General features: G+C 39.0%; 1 protein-coding gene and 2 long non-coding RNA genes across 3 annotated transcripts; 1 reads left to right on the forward strand and 2 right to left on the reverse strand.

Annotated features, from left to right (window-relative positions):
• The first annotated feature begins 482 nt into the window (after positions 1 to 482).
• On the forward strand, positions 483 to 1,610 carry LOC133723807 (uncharacterized). The gene is made up of 3 exons (XR_009853283.1): positions 483 to 699; positions 863 to 942; positions 1,292 to 1,610. It is a non-coding gene; the product is annotated as an uncharacterized LOC133723807 (long non-coding RNA).
• A 2,154-nt stretch (positions 1,611 to 3,764) lies between these two features.
• Positions 3,765 to 13,333, reverse strand: LOC133720221 (uncharacterized). Its single transcript, XM_062146428.1, has 27 exons — positions 12,966 to 13,333; positions 12,720 to 12,879; positions 12,543 to 12,635; positions 12,357 to 12,462; positions 12,096 to 12,264; positions 11,587 to 11,761; positions 11,372 to 11,497; positions 10,686 to 11,246; positions 9,974 to 10,585; positions 9,618 to 9,686; positions 8,850 to 8,966; positions 8,486 to 8,731; positions 8,326 to 8,373; positions 8,098 to 8,235; positions 7,850 to 8,011; positions 7,670 to 7,732; positions 7,477 to 7,584; positions 7,301 to 7,384; positions 7,172 to 7,219; positions 6,374 to 6,448; positions 6,132 to 6,227; positions 5,968 to 6,048; positions 5,807 to 5,878; positions 5,275 to 5,319; positions 5,113 to 5,196; positions 4,480 to 4,583; positions 3,765 to 4,380 (listed from the first exon to the last, which is right to left on the reverse strand). Exons 1-27 carry the CDS (start codon positions 13,187 to 13,189, stop codon positions 4,245 to 4,247), a joined length of 4,002 nt encoding a protein of 1,333 aa, XP_062002412.1. The 5' UTR covers positions 13,190 to 13,333; the 3' UTR covers positions 3,765 to 4,244.
• Positions 13,334 to 14,389: 1,056 nt separating this feature from the next.
• Positions 14,390 to 16,653, reverse strand: LOC133723535 (uncharacterized). Its single transcript, XR_009853085.1, has 2 exons — positions 15,645 to 16,653; positions 14,390 to 14,791 (listed from the first exon to the last, which is right to left on the reverse strand). It is a non-coding gene; the product is annotated as an uncharacterized LOC133723535 (long non-coding RNA).
• Positions 16,654 to 16,909: the final 256 nt, after the last annotated feature.

The following is a 16,909-nucleotide window of genomic DNA, read 5'->3' on the forward strand; positions in this document are numbered from 1 at the left end:
TTGACGATTTAGGGGTTTCTTTCTATGTTTTGTTAAGTTTTGAATTCTGATGTGTTACATATCTCTGCCAGCCAATTCCATTACTTCCTGCTATTAGAATTGATAAATTGTTGGTGATTGTAATTTATATTGTATACTAGATGGATAAAGCTATCTGTGTCACAATCCTCATCGTACTTCAACATAGATTTGTTTGTAAACAGGACCAGATTCTAGATATATATATATATAGTTCCCAGAAAACATGATGCTGCATCCCATCGACTTGAAATTCTCAGCGTGCACTTGGTATTATGCATCCTGGTTCTGCATGGACACCATCACAAGCTTTCCAATATTAGAGCCCAGATTGCAACACCTTGGTCCTTGGTAAGCTTATGTCCTTAAAAATCTTTTCTCCTGGTTTTCCACAATGAACTTCCCACTATTACAGGAATTTTTTTCTAATGGCCCAAACATGAACGGAAAGAAGGTTCCTGCCATTCTGATGTTTACTCATAACCAGAGGACAACAATCAAAACTCTTGACTGTGATGTGGGATGCAGGTGTACGTTCATGAATCTATGCAGTTTTTCGCACCAACCGCACAAAAACTGATGAAGAATAGGGAACAATTGCTGTCGCTGGTGCCCTAGCAGTCTGGCACAGAAAAGTGAATTTTCTCAACCTCTGTCATCCCGTCTCAATCAGTCGAGCAGGTAATAAGTGAAGCCAACAAATACCTTACTTTCTGTGAAGGCTGTTTATTTTCTTACATATGTAACGGAACACTGCCGTATGGTTGGTCTTCCATTATTCACAGATTTGTTCTACAGTTGTTTTCTACTTTTGATATTGTCACATGCTGTATGTTCATTTTAGGAGGTTTTAGCATTGTTTGTACTCCAGCAGCGGAAGCTGGGTTGAAGTGGTTTGAGATCGAATTCGTATTTTCAGAGAAGGTCGGTATACTTGTCTCTGCAACTATCATGCTCAATTTGTTTTCCACTTACTACTGTGTTTAATATTTTCCTAGTCTTTGGGTTGAGGAGTCTGATAGTAAACCAAAGATCGAACACATTTCTTTCGGTCAAGCTTGGTATACTTGTCTGCAATTATTATGCTAAGTTTGTTTTCCACTTACTAGTGTGTTTAATATCTAGGTTCTGCTGGAGCAAGCATAAGTTTGTTTTTTTATGAGAACTTATGAGCAAGCATAAACTTAGCTTGGTATACCTTCTTCTGTACAAGAGATGTCTCTGCTGGAGCTTACTTTTACCAAAGTTAATAATTTTTTATTGTTTAATATAGGGATTAAGCTTTGTGAGAATCACCATCACCTACCAGTTTCCTGACACGAAAGTAAGAGAGGTGGGTCTGGAAATCCAACGGGTAATGACTTGAATAAACCATCTGAGTTTCGGCTTCACTCCTTCATATGGTCGCCTGGATCTCTCGCGAGATTTGATTTCTAAGCATAGTCTCTGTTGTAGTTTTGTTAAGCCCTAGCCTACCCGAGTCGAAACATAAACAATTTTTGGAGCTTTCTGTAAAAATGGAAATAGATTTGGATGTAGGTTCTACAACATATTCACTTCTTCGTGTATATATTGAGACTTTTTGTTTCTTTGTTGGGCTTTCGTCCATTTACCCCATTTCTAGGGATTTTTTTCCCACTTACCCCATTAAGTTTTTTTAATTCTCTCTTACCCAATACACTCTAAGGGAGTCTTCCCTAATACCCCATTAAGATTTTTTTTTTGTTTTTAATTTTTTTTAATACCATTTTACCCCTCACCTCTTTGTTACTTAGAGAGAGAGATAGAGAAAATGGAAGAGAGAGAAACCATAGGAGACTTCGCCGGAGCCGGTCACCGGTCGCCGGAATCCGGTCACCGGCCGCCGGAATCCGGTCAACTTTCGCCGGAATCCGGCCAACTTTCGCCGGAATCTGGTCACCGGTCGCCGGATTCCGGTCACCGGCTGCCGCCCACCGGAATTTGCTGAAAATCTCACCGGAAAGTTTTTTTGCCCCCAATAGACATCTATTGCCCCCTAATAGAGGGGCAATAGACACCTATTGCCCCCAATAGACGTCTATTGCCCCCAATAGACGTCTATTGCCCCCTAATAGACGTCTATTGGCCCTCAATAGACGACTATCAGCCGTCTATTGCCCCCCAATAAACGTCTATCAACCATCTATTGCCCACCAATAGACGTCTATCAGCCATGTATTGCCCCTCAATATACGTCTATTGCCCCCCAATAGATGTCTATTGTCCCCTAATAGAACTTTCGGTTGCCAGAATATGAACTAATCTCTCTAAATTTAGACAAATAAAACTTTGTTTAAAGAAAAAAAACGAATAAATTATATCAATTTAAAAACGTCTATTGCCCCCCAATAGGCGCCTATTGCTCCCCAATAGAATTCTTTTTCTTCATTTTTCTTTCTTTCCGGGCCTTCTGCCTCCATTTTGCCAAATAAAAGAAGCAGAAAAGAACAGATTGTATAAAGTAAACAAGACCAAATTAGATGATGAAATTTTTTTCAAAGCTCTGCATGTGTAGAATAAGAACAAATTGTAGAAAACTTTTTCTTTTTTCTTTCTGCCTACACTTCACTAAAAAAAAAAATTATTTGGCCACCCAGAGAAATACTCTGGGCACCATATCGGAGCAAACCGAGAAATCCTCTGCACCGGTCGGACGTTGGATGTTGCTGAGGGATCCAAGCTCGGCCTCTGTAGCACTGTTGCAGGATAATAATGGCCTGAATCAGAGACCATGGTAGAGAGAGGCTGTGAAGGTGAGACTAGGACTGAGGTTGAAGACCATCGAAAATCGTCGGATCCCCTTCTTGATTTCCCCTCTCCAACGAGGTCAGCTCCGACAAGGCCCAGTCGACGCCGACATTCTGCTCCCCACTCAATTCGCCGCCTCAGACTCCTCGCAGAGGTGTACGGCGCTTGACCCCAAGCTCAATTATCGCCCAGTGATCGGTATTCTCAGCCATCCCGGTGACGGCGCCTCCGGTCGGCTCAGTAAAGTCGCGCGGAGCATCTAGATTTGGAGGCTCTCGTCGTCGCCGTCGCTATCGCCGGTGAGAACTCCGTCGACGAAGAAGACTGGAGGATCGGGGAGAGAGAAAAGCAGACGTCTTCGGAGAGAGAGAGTCCGCTACGTCTGTGGAGAGAAAGGAGACAGAGTGGCAGCTGTAGCTGTAATTGATTAATTTGATTGAGGGTAAAATGGTAATTTGCTGTCAAATTGTGTAGTTGGGAATAAAAATCTCTTACCGGGGTAAGTGGGATAATTTTTGTTCATTTTGGTGCTTTTGGTCAAGGACCCTTGTTTGTTTGGTCGGTTTTTGTTTGGCGAGACTGCTTTGTCATGTAACTTGTAGATTTCGTGGCTCATTTGGTTTCTTCATTCGTAAGGTATAAAAAACATTTTCAGACCAAAAAATAAAAAGGTAAAACGTTTGTTATTTTTGTTTTTTATTTATTTATTTTTGCGACTCTTGCATAATTTCATTCTCATTTCTGACCTCCAAGCCTCACTTAATGTTTTATATAACTAAATTCTAGATTTTCAGACATGTAGAGATACATGAAAACACTAGTGCTCCATTTTTACGTTGTGGGATGTAGGTGCGAATTTTGCCTTTACAATTCCTTGGAGTATACATGTCAACATAAATTTGTTATATTTGCTCGGTGTCAATGGCAAGCGATGCAGAATATCGACTTCAATACTGTAGTAAAGTTAGTAATATAACTTTAATCAAAGCCACTCAGGGCAGTAATGTATTATCTATGATGCCAAAAAGAAAACAAGGAATAGTTTGCACCCATAAAAGGTTCATCAACAGAATAACAAAAAAATTCGACTGAAGTTGCATGAGATAGGCACTGAAAACAATATCAATTCCACTCAGAAAATTGTGGAATGGTCCAGTGTTACATAAATACTTCAAATTATTTTCTATGATCGATCTATGCTTTGCTATTTCAATATTTCATTTAAAAATTAATGCCTATTTTAAAAATGAAGTAATTCTTTGGTACATGCATCCCTATGATACAGCTATCGACCTGGTTGCTTTGGCCATTTGATAAAACACAATATGACCGCCTCGACTTGCCTTTCCATCAGCGTCTCGATAGACTGCAGCATATTTACTCATGTATTTAGGAGCTTGGAACTCGGCCAATGCCCTCTTGGTATATTCTCCACAAGTTTAAGTTGACTCGGCATTTCAACAAGCACTAGATGATTCTTCTTTTGATTTCTCCGTGACTGCCTCCTTGTCTGAGTTGCTTGCATCTCCAGTATTTGCCTGACTCGTTTGTGCCTGAGAATCTGAAACAATTCCCAAAACTACCAATATAGACCTGCAAAAGAAAATATCCAAATCAAGTTCCTCAATTAGCCACTCAGGCTTCCTCCACTAAGAGAGCTTTAATGTCAAATGAGACAGATTTTTCGTTCACCTTGGAAGTGAAGATCGGATATCTGGTTGGCTAGCATGGGCAACCAAGGGTGCTTTCAGAGCTGCAGTTCTCTTCAATGCATTTTCTAGCTGTGCTGGAGGTAGCTGAAAGACAATAACATAGACACCATTGGTAAGGGTATGAAAACAACAGTTTCTACGGAAAAAAGTTGGTTGCACGGGTCCAAATCTACACACTTAAGATGAAAAATAGGTGTAGAAATGGGAACTATCCAATAAGGATAAAGATTTGACATAACTCAGCAAGAAAAGTGGTAAAAAGAGAGAAAGAAGAAAATTAAGCTAATTGGAGAATAAAGACATAAAAAGAGGTTGACAAAGAAAGGAAGAAGAGAATTTCAGGTATTGCTTCAATATGTGAAACCTTGATCAATATAACAAATCCTCCAACCCTATTATGATAAGGTCTATTCACATGAGCAATGACCAAAATAACATCCTAATTATGAGATGATAATCTGAAATAGAGATTGATAATTTTTTAAACAAAAATTAAAACCCAAAGTTAAATTTTATAAATATAGATAAAACAAATCTCTTTTTAAGCTTGTGCCGCAATTTAAGTCTGTCACAGAACTATAGTAATTGCATGGAGAACGCAACATGTATGCACCTGAAGCAACACGCCAAATGACTGAGGCTTTGTCAACAATGCGCACTTCAGGAATCCCACCCACAACTTTGGGTATTTCCATATCTGCAACAGTTCATCAATCACATTAATAAAATATATATTAGATATGACAAGCAACAAGCTTAAGATACTGAAAGCTACCTGTTTGCTCACAAGTCGAGAGAGGATCTCCATTATAAAATCCACCTACAATATTCACCGGTAAAGCAAATCAACAATCAGTAACTTGATATAACTTAATAAGTTAAAATTAGAAAGTTAGGACACACACACACACACATAAAAATCAACTGACTCTGATATAAAGAACTGGGGTCAAAGACTACAAATGTAATAACATTTAAATAGTTGACCACGAAGAATTCTGTGTTTGTTAGATCTATTATGGTCCGTTTAACTTTGACAGACTTGAAAGTCATAATCATTTACCCAAAAGCCAAATCAGAAGTACTAAAATTTCACACTACAAAATAAATAGATACTCTCTTTTTTTTTCCCTACAGAATTGCTAGCACAACAGAACTGTCTGATCATTTAAAAGTATTTTTAAAGCGGGATGGATTAATATAAAAAAATCTTTTCAGCACCATATGCTGTACTCTATGATTGTGTTATGCAATCTAGCATAGGTGTAGCCCATGGTCTCTAGCTCTACGAGAGATGCTGATCTTACCAGTGCAGGAAAAGCACCAATAGCTTGCAATACTGTACGCATGAACAGTAAAGGAAGGGGAATCTGCTCAACCTGCAAGTACGAATCTTGTTTTTCATTAGCATATGCTTAAAAGAGGTGGTAACCAAAAGTAAAGTTCACAACAGTACAATGTTACAAACCAATTGATTCAGAACTTTAGCAAGAACTTGTTGGTTGAATATCTGTCGCTGCTCAAAACATGCATTGCATGCATCTGTGACCTGCAAGAAAGTTATTCAGTCATTAATTATTGTCCCTCAGAACGACTTCCAAGTTCCAACCAAGAAAACAATAGAAGACATGCCTTCTTTAATGGAATTCCATCTCTGTCAGGATCAATCCCATGGATAGCAATCAATACTTCAGCTGGAGCGAGAAGAGGACCAGAATGGGATGATCCCTGTGCAATCACAATGTAGGATCAAGAAGAGCATAACAGATGCTTTACAAGCATATTTAAGTCTTTTAATGAATCTTTCCTCACAGTAAGAAAACCGATACACTTCGAACACTTAGATTGCCAAGAATTAACAAAGGAAACATTACCTGTAGTGTGCGAGTTAGTGCTGCTTGGAACTTATCCAGGGGAAGATTCACAAGCTGGGGAAAGATTAACATAACCTAACAAAGACAGGCATATAAAGCTTTAACAAAAGAAAAGCTTGCTGACTGACAATCTGAAAGCAATGTAAAGTATAATCGGCAGTATAAATGATTGAATGGAACTTAGTTTACTCGGAATTTATGCAATACAAGATAGATAATATCATGTGAAAGCAGCACATGCAATCATGGCAGTTCTATGGATTGTGTGGAAGGGGATAAATTCCCAATGGGAAGGAGCATATCAATGGTGTCTTTATGGGCATCAAAGTTTAGATAATTTCCTTTTATCTTAATATTCAGCTTGAATGAATGATAGTAACTAAACAATTTATAATGAGTTTCTTGAAATTTTCTGCATTCTTGATTGGGTGAACGTTGTGGAAAAAATTGTTTAGGTTTAGTACAAAAAGAGAGAGAGAGAGAGAGAAAAAAAAAACATTCAGAATCAACTAAGCTATTTTGTAACCAAAAAAGAAGAATCAACTAAGTTATTAAGACTATAAAAATGGCTCATCATTCAGCATATCCACATCAAGATAACAATTTGGCAAAAAACATAGGTTTATACTAGACTCCACGTCATTCTAAAAGTCCATTGTCAAGAATTGTTTAGCTAGATACCTATAGCTCAACCACACACAAGAAGTTCATATAAAGAAATATGTGTAACAGGTAACACCAACATAAACACAGATTGCATAGTAGACCCAATTAGGAAATGAGAGAATGGGAAAGAACCTCATCTTTTGGTATAAATGGTAATATCGGAATGAGAATCTCTATGTCCTGTAATTATTCACAACCAACCATATATTAGTTTATAGCTTCAGTACTTTTACAAGAAGCATTAGAAACTGTTCAAAATACCTTCAGTTTTGAATCATATAACTTCCTAATGGTAAATATCAGCTCTTGAGAGGGAACTGCCCCATCTGTCAGTGTATGCAAAACCTGGGGAAATTAACCAAAGGGCAGTTGGGATTAAAAGGTGTAATTTATCATTATATAGCTTGGGCAGAACTATCATGTCAATAATATAAAACCTGCATCAGGAGGTTCTCGCTTCCAGACGGAGGGTCTGAAATAATATCAAGAAGATCTCGTGATGAGCCCATTGTACGCACTAGTTTTGGAATATGATGATTAACTGCCTGCACTGCACCAAACAACTGATAAGAAGAAACACCACATGGGCCAGTAATTGCAAGCACTATGCTCATTTCTACGTCAATAAACCTGCTTAACCGCCTTTGATGCATTTCCATACACAGCGAATATTTGGCGAAAAAGAGAGTGCTTCTGAAATCAGATTACAGAATACACAACTTATGTTAACTTCAACAAAAATTAATTAAAATTGAAAAAAAAAAGTCACCGAATGCAAATAAGAAGAAACTATGTAAGATAAAGTCAAACCTTTGTGCACAGAGCAAAATACAATGACAGACACCGCTCTGCCTCGGCAATTGAAAGCGGTGACATACTTTGAGAATTGCATGATTGATGAGTATCAGAGGAGATATCTTGGTTGCCACTCACTGCTGGAGGTTCATTCGAATGTTTTTCTGAGTCAGAATCCTGTGACAAAAGAAAATTAGATGTTAACAGACTAAATCAAGTTAATAATACAGTGAAAACCCACATGGGCAATGCATAGATTGAACCTTTTGGGATTCAGCTTTTGATCCATCAGCATCTGTTCTTTCAGTTGCATCATCAGTTTTCACAGTAAGCAACATTTCAATAGCAAAATCTTCAATTCGCTTGGCAATGGCTGACAATGGATAAAGCTTGTTTGCAACCTGTTTGATGAAAGAACCCAGGAAAAAGAAAAACAAAAAGTTAGAACCAAATATCTAATTCAACTCTAATAGTAAGTTGCGAATAAGTACCAGACGTATAGCCTTCATACGCACTTCCTCCAGATGATGAACTGCACTCTTTCAGAGGACCAAGAAAAACACAGTCAGGTGAAAACCAGAAAAAGTACTTTAAGGATACACAAAATGGTATACACCGAACTAAACAAGAGTATAGATAAACAGAAGGAACCTGTAGAGCAATTTTTAAGCAGCCATCTCGAAAAGGAGGCCTCAGCAAAATCAGGCTCCATACAGTACTGAGACCTTGAGTCACTCGATCCCCACCTTGTACTTCCTTCTCAGTTTTGTCGCAATTTTCAGGCGAACACATGCACTCCAATAACTTCAAAACTGAATTTGGTAAAGATGGAACCTCACCAAGCAATCTACTTAATGATTTATCTGACGGTGGTAAAGAATCTCTAAGTGTTTCTACCTGCAATGACACAAAAATAATTTAGACAACAAAAAAGAAATCTTCAACAGTCAAAAGGAACATTACATAAACAGAAGCAGCATTAATAAACTGTTTACATATAGAGATAAGAACACACCACAGTTAAAAGGAACTTTTCGTAAACAGAAGTAGCGTTTGTAGAAGAAAAGAAATCGTGTTCCACTTCTGCCTCTCCAAATAACCTGTATAGGACACGCAACGTCAACTCGTGTCCCTGAAGAGATCCAACGATAACCGTTAGCCAGTATATATGTAAGACAACACAAGAACACATCAGAAAAACAGCCATCATTTCATTGCTTTTTTGAAAGGACTATCATCCCTTTCATTAATAATTCTTAATATAGATAAGCGAGCAGTTGTGCACCAGCTATGCTGACTATCATCTCAGAGATCTTTTTTACACTGACAACATCCTGTACACTTACCAGGTATGTTTTTTCCTTGTAGTTTCCACAATTTCAACACCCAAACAAAAAGAAGAGCAAGATAACTCAATGACAATACTCCATTACATATAAATTAACTGTTGAGCAAGTAGATCAAAAGAAGGAACAAAAAGAGATCTATTCCCTCAGTATTGCAATAACAATAACAATAATAATAATAATAATAAATAAATAAAATAAAATAAAAAAGCATGCCTAAAACAAATCATCCTCTTCCACAGAGCAACAGCATGCAATGCTCACAGATATAGTATGCAAAAGGCCAAAACTGACTTCTCAACTGTAATAAACCAAAAGTGTAGTCCTAAATATCAAATGACCCAATACAGAATATATACGCAAATAGTATTCAAACAACCATCAAAACACATGCAAAAGAAGAAGAAACCAGTACGAACAAACAAATATTTACTTGCCTCGTGATTTGTATAATCTGCCAAGATATGCTCCTGCAGCAGTTTCCAGGGGTCTAAGTCCAAGGGGAACTACAAAAGAATAGATAAAAGAAACTTGAGTTCAATAAAAGAACACAGCTTTCGGAAGATCCACATTGACACTACTATGATACCATACTGTTAGCCTTCAGTAAGAAAGAACTAATTTCATCCCCTTCCCCTAGCCCAACAAAAGCCAAAGAAGAAATAAAGGTTTAACCAATTAAATCCAAAAAATGTTTTAACATACTAACAAATTTAGAATCCAAATAAGGAAATTAATACCATCACAAGTAGGGCAAATTATATAGCTGTCACTAAAAAGCAAGATTTATTACCTCGACTCCTAAATGTATAAGGAGAGAGATTCGAACTTGGGAACCGCCAGAAACATCAATCTGCTTATATGCCTCGATTATGCGGGTAAAAGCCAACTTCTGTAAACGATCGTTCTCTTCATCAGAAAGGATGACAACCGGCGCCGACATCTTAGGCAGGACAAGATGATGGGTCAACCCAACTGATGTTGCTGTTGAAGATATCAGACTGTTGACATCTGCAACAGCTGCTCCAAGGCTAAGCTCCTCAGACCTATCGGCCGACAATGATGGAAGTATATTAAGCAGTGGCTGCTGACTCAAACTGCTAACTTGCTCTAGACTGGCATCTTCGACATCCATGAAGGTCGATGAGGATGCAACAACAGGTTCTGATAATCCACTATTACAAGCAGAAGAATCGAGCCCAGGTATTTCATTCTCAAGACCCTCTATGTCATCAACATCAGACGGAAGAGACGGACAACCATTCTCCGTCTCAGGTGAAAACACATTAGGTGAAGCTGGTAAACCAGTAGGCAGCATAGCAGTTTCAGCTTCATAATCCATATCAGTACATGCAACAGCACTATCACCTACAACTGTTACCTGCTCTTCCTTCGGCTCAGATTTCTGAAATTACCAGAAACATTGCCTCAATTATACACCTTTTTTCCTAGAACTTCAGCAGGCAAAAGAGGGGGGTTGAAAAAATGAAAAGAAAAAAAAATACCACTATATTATAAGACGCCGACTGATGAGCATCCAGAAGTGCAGCTATTGGAGGGAAAGTACTTGTAAGAGAGAGTACATCGGCAATAAATGATTGGGGATATTTGACTTGAGAATCGCCGCCAACTATAACCATGTTTATCAAAGATACATCATCTCCTTCAGCTCCAGGAAGATTGGGAGGAAGGTTGCACATGTTAGCCATCACTACCTCAGCTAGCATGTCAGCAGAGAAACTTGAGATAAGAACCTCTAAAGAACCAACCGCTTTTTCACCCTGAGCAACCAATGCGCCAAACATATCAAGAAGTTGCTGCACAGGTCCACTATCACCACTTCCTCTGGAAGTGGCTGTCCCACTTGAAGAAATGTCATCTTGAGACACAGAAATATTCCTATCTACATCTTTGGCCGATTCTTCTGAGACACTAGGTGTTGATTTGATACGCTTTCCAGAGGCGTCTTCATCCTCAGCAAGTTCACTACTATCCGGTGCTCCCAATCGTTTCCTCCCAAAATTACTTTGCACAGCAGTAGATGTTCTAACTGTGGGCTCCTCTTCCTGCAAAACATCCATGTTTGAAAAGATCAAATATACAAATATGGCAATGTGCACATGGCAAGCGTATCAACTTTATATGTGCAGACCAACAGCAATAGAAAAGGGAGAAGGGAGGAGACAAATACCTTAATAACTGGAGAATTGTTTTGACCCTCCACATTTCCATTAATATTGCCAACTGGATAAATGGCATGCTCTACCAACCCTCCATCTTTCATCTTGGTCAACGCCCCAACTAAACGATCTCGCCACTACAAAGAGAACGCTCAATTATTTATGAATCTTTTAAAATCAAGTAGACAATTAACGTATTCTTATGGTATGGTATTGAACAACATACCGGTGCAGCACCCTGGTGAGTACATTTTAAGCAGGAGATGAAGGCATTTTTTAAGGCATAGTGTGCTCCTGAGACACGTATCCCATTAATGACAGCAGTTGAGGGATCAAACCCAAGTAATACAGGTAAAATGCGACCATAGAAGGCAGGTCTATTCTTCGCAATTGCTGAAAGACTGTCAAGAAGCATTAAACAGAGTAAAGAATAAATAACAAATTTAAAGGAACAACACTTCTAGATAGAAGATACAAACTGTACCAATTATGCAACTAAAAGAAAAAAGCATATTATCAAAAGTCAGTGTTTGTAAAACTTGGAGCCCTTCCTACAACTCTTTTTACTCTCTTTTTGTACGACCTCTTTCTATAGAAGTGTTTTATACAATTTCTACAACCATCACATCTTCACTAGTTTTGGATCACAGTCATATAAATGCTTCACTGAAAGCATGTGTGATGCCCACATTTTTAGAGGAAGAAAAAGTATACGAACAAAGAAAGCTGAAGTACCTATTAATAAGCACAACGATGACTAAGTTGCCAAGAGACTTAACAGTTGGGAGCCTTAGTTGATCAAGCAATGAGCCCATACTTTGACTAGCCTCAATTGACAAATTTCCAACATTGAGTAGGGGATGACCGCCACGAAGCCAATATATATTAAATTCCACCAATTGTCCTACAAAGAAAACAAACATCCTTTATAAGCCAAAAACCAAGCCATTTACTTTCTGAATTTGAATGCAGAACCAAACTATAACTTCGGATTACCTTCATGAGCTGGGGGCTCTTGGGAGCCATTAGGATCAGGAGTATAAAGAAGAATAACTTCCTGGACAAATTTCAATGCCAGCAACCTCACTCCACCGCTTCCTGGCTGATATGCACGATAGGATCATGAATTATACCACAATGAAATCCATCCATTCATATGCCATCATCACAATCATAACATACCTGAAAAGCTATCGAGAATATTTCTTCCTTCAACTTCAACATCCATGACCACGATGACTCAAGCAAACTGTCCAACTCACTAGAATGTAGACCCTGAAACATTAACAATGACACATTACAAATCACTGAAACTAATCCGAAACTACAGCGGCGGCATCAACCACTCTAACTAGTTACCTGAAGTGCAACCTTCTCTAGAACGCAGCGAAACAACTCACTCCCACTAGTAATGGCTTGGCGAGCCACAGCCGGTGTATCATCACTTAACACATTAATCAACGACGGCACAATCTCAGGCACGAAATCTACGTGCATCAATCCAATTTCGCCGAGCATTCTACATTCGAATTCGTAAAGCAATTCAGAGACGAAAAAATTAAACGCGGGAAAACAGTACAGCTAGGGTTTTGAGGAAAAGCTCACACGGTGGCAAATTTCCGAACGGGACTGAACCGGTCGGACTGAAGCTCGAAGAGGCGAGGAAGGAGCTCGGAGATGAAAGCAGGGTCTCGCCGGAGTAAATCTCGCTTCAATTGGGTTAGCCGGTCGAGCTTGGACGGTATGTCGGCGGCGACGACGGCGGAGTCCAAGAGGCGAGCGATGCGTTCGTTGGAATTGGCGGTGGTCATCATCATCATGCCCACCATTGGAGAGCCGAAACCCTAATTTTGGTGCAGAAGGATCATATGAAATTTATGCGCGCATCGATTTCAAAGCGAATTTAAATGTTTGGGTAAGAAAGTACGGAAAAAATAAATTCGCGGCTTCGTTGACCACTCACGAGTCACGACGAAGGGAAAGGTTGTGCTTCGAGGTTTTTTTTTTTTTTTAATATGTAATTTTTTAAATTAACTAATTAAAACTCACAACATCATATATTTTTTAGCACGATAGAATTTTCATATATTGTGACAATTCATATTAAAAATAAGTAAAATTACCGAGAAGTGAAATTTACTATATACTATTTTATTTTATTTTTGAATAAATATACTATTTTATTAAGAAAGCAAAGAGTAAAAAAAAAAAAATGGGATATGAGCTTTAAGCTTTGATAGTATTTGACATTTCACTTGGCTAATCACTGAGGTATGTTGCTGGTGCCTTGCCACGCCATCAATCGGAGGTTATGCGCAACATATATATACTCCTTAAGTCTGAAATTCCAGAACGAAGAACACTACTAATTTCTAAAGAGTCCTTGCTCTCCTAGAACTCTATCCCTCACTGTTGTTGATTTCAAGCTCATACCCAATCCCAAGTTCGTTCTATTCTTTAATGGCTTTTATTAATCATTAGCTTAGCTTAACTTCTTATTAATCTCATATGTATTCTCCATAGAGCATGAGACCAACAAGAACAACTCATCGGTAATGTTTACGGGAAGATGATAAAGTGACTAGCAAAATGAGTTTTTGAGGAGATTCGCGAACTTATAACAAGGATTTGGCTTTAATGGTGTGGTGGATAAGATTTTTGGCTTGGCGTAAAAGGTGCCCTGTTGAAAAGTCGTTTCAATAAGTTTTTGACACTGCTAACTTTCACCAAATGTGTTCATTTGTTTAGTGCAATCAAATGAGTAAATGATTTTGTAACCAAAAATAAATAAAAAATGAGTAAATGATTTTGGTTTGTATTAATTTTTGTAGAGATGATCTTTAAAGATTGATTTAATATGTGAGCGGTAAAATGATGGATTTAGATTGTTGATTGTATGCAAATAAGAAAGATTTCGGATGCTCATATACATATTGGTTCGTATGGACATATGAGTTTGGATTTACTGTACCACTCCTGAATCCCCGCTTCTATCAAGATCTATAAACCGTTTATTATAAAGCAACATGTAATGTACAATATGGATCATGGAGTAACACATCTTCACTCAATTTCTTGCAATATGCTAAAGGAGGATGATATTTGGTCTCATTCGAATCCAAAACCACTTGGACCAAACCCCAAGTGATATACATGTAAACGTAAAGTGAGTGATGTTCTTGTTTAGAGAACATGTAATATACAGGGGTAAACAAAGTTTTTCACTCAGCATATCATGATGTGCCTCCAGAGAGTAAGTACTGTCACTTTACCTTCATCCTTTGGGAGCCATGTTTAACAGGTGCAAACATCTGCAGGACTGTTCTAGGGAAAAGGTTGAGCTCAGCCACATTTACAGGAAGCGTGCAACATGGTTGGTGATGCTTTAGCTGATGCCATGTTGGACAGTATATGTGGCTGTTCCTTTGGGCCTTGCAAAGAAGCAATGCAATCTGGTTTAAATCCAACAAGCAAATGATGATAACTAAATCCGAGCCGTTTGTGCTCGGAAAGCAGACAAGAAGCAAGCAAGTCTGAAGAACCAATGCGCAATTGCAAACAAGTCTGAAGAACTAATGCGGAATTGTATAGCATATCACGTACTGATGTACGAGTCTGAGCTAACAAAAGTAGGGACTCCACTCGATAATAGAGGGGAAGGAAACTCTGGGACTCCACTCAATAATAGAGGGGAGGAAACCCTGTCACATGCATAGCTCCCAACAAAACCACCACTAAAAGAGGACAAATTGCAAACCGAAATCTAGTTGAATTTAACAAGTATCATATGTGTTAGGCAGTCAAACAAGCAAGCAAGTCTGAAAAACCAAAGGCAAGCCAGATTTGTTGCAGATTAAGCTAACATATAGCTTCCAACAGACAAAATAAAAGATGATGATATTTATTTCAGTAGCAGCTAGCTGATTGGTAATTGAGAAGACAGGTAAGAAGCAGAGAGAAAACAACAAAGAAAACGAGCAGCTACTCCTTAGGAAGGAGGGGATCCAATAGCGAGTTAGGTACTGTAATATGAAAAAGGGTTGACATATGCTATGCAAGAAAGATGCATATAGCTCCCAACAGAACCACCAGTAAAAGATGATAAAATAGCAAACCAAAACAATCAAACAATAACTCAACCAAGTAATTTAAGTCTGAAGAACCAAATTAAGTTTAACCATAAGCCGAGAAACCCAATGTCACATACATAGCAATACAGAATAAAAGTAGCAGCTAGATAATTGGTAATTGAAAAGACAAACAAAGGAAACAAGAGGCGAGCACCTCTTGACAAACAGGCAGCGGCAGCGGCATAACATATAGGCAACCTCCCCTCCCCTCCTCAATTAGGAGGAGGACTCAGGGGATTCGATGATAATAATGGCTGGGTCTCCACTGGCATCGGGTATCGGCACATGGGACATAGATGATTAACGCTCAGCCAGCGGACAATGCAATCTCCATGATAACAGTGAGAGCAGGGCATGCGAGTAACCATCAGCTGACCAACATCTTCGGGTGCAAAATCCTTCCAACATATAACACACATCGGTGATTGTCCAATAATGGCAGCATCAAGTCTCACTTTCTCCAAACCCTCGATTGCAGATTCAGCTGTAGGAGTGAAACTCAAGATCTCATCACTATCCCTCCGGTCAGTACTCTCGAATATGATCAAAAGAATAGGCACCTCGTAGGTCTCGGCAGCGTCAATCACCGGGAACAACTTATCGAGAATCTCTGTACGTATGTAGAGTTTCAGAGACACCTATCTCCGAAAGATACTGCTTCATCGCCCCTCTATAAAATGACTCATGACGTTTTTGCTTGACCAAGGAGAAAGGGAACAACACAAGCACATGTGTTATGAAGTTCTCTTCAAGATGGGGTGGATCGGACAGCGAACGTCGGATATAGCATGGCTTGTAGAACTGGACTGAGATCACAAACTCTTCTTCCCTCTCCCTCTCGACCGGCCGCGGGGCATAAACTGCGGCCGACTGCAGCACATGGATTCCCGTGTAAGGCTCCACCACAGGCATGCTTAGTCTTGACCTAATCGAGATCGAGAGAGAGGAGGAGAGGGGAGGAAGATGGTCGGCGCGGCCTAATTTATAGAAGTTCAGGAACCCTATTTTCTAATTCAAGTGGGGAGGGTGAGAAATACAGATCCCGCAAGGATTTGGAATGCTCTAGAGAATGAGAGACCAAACTAGATTTTCAAAAAAAAAAAAAAAGATCGATCAGGCATGCTTGGTCTTGACCTAGTTAATCGAGAGAGATGGAATAGAGGAGAGGTAAGGGAGTGTCTATTGATCTCTGCAGCCTTCACGGTCGACTCCTAATTTATGTTGAGGAATACTTTCCGTTAGGGTTTAGGGTTTAACCACAGCCATCAATAATACTTTCTTTTTGTTATTACTTTCCATCAGATCGAGAAGATCCTCAGTTAGATTCTAACTTTTATCCGGATCCTTGGCGCACAAGGAATTGTCCTTGTTTATCGATCCTTGGATTTAAATGTGAACCGTCGATTCAATATCTAATGG

Source organism: Rosa rugosa, chromosome 7 (genome assembly GCF_958449725.1).
Source record: "Rosa rugosa chromosome 7, drRosRugo1.1, whole genome shotgun sequence".
In the NCBI taxonomy this organism is placed as follows: Eukaryota; Viridiplantae; Streptophyta; class Magnoliopsida; order Rosales; family Rosaceae; genus Rosa; species Rosa rugosa.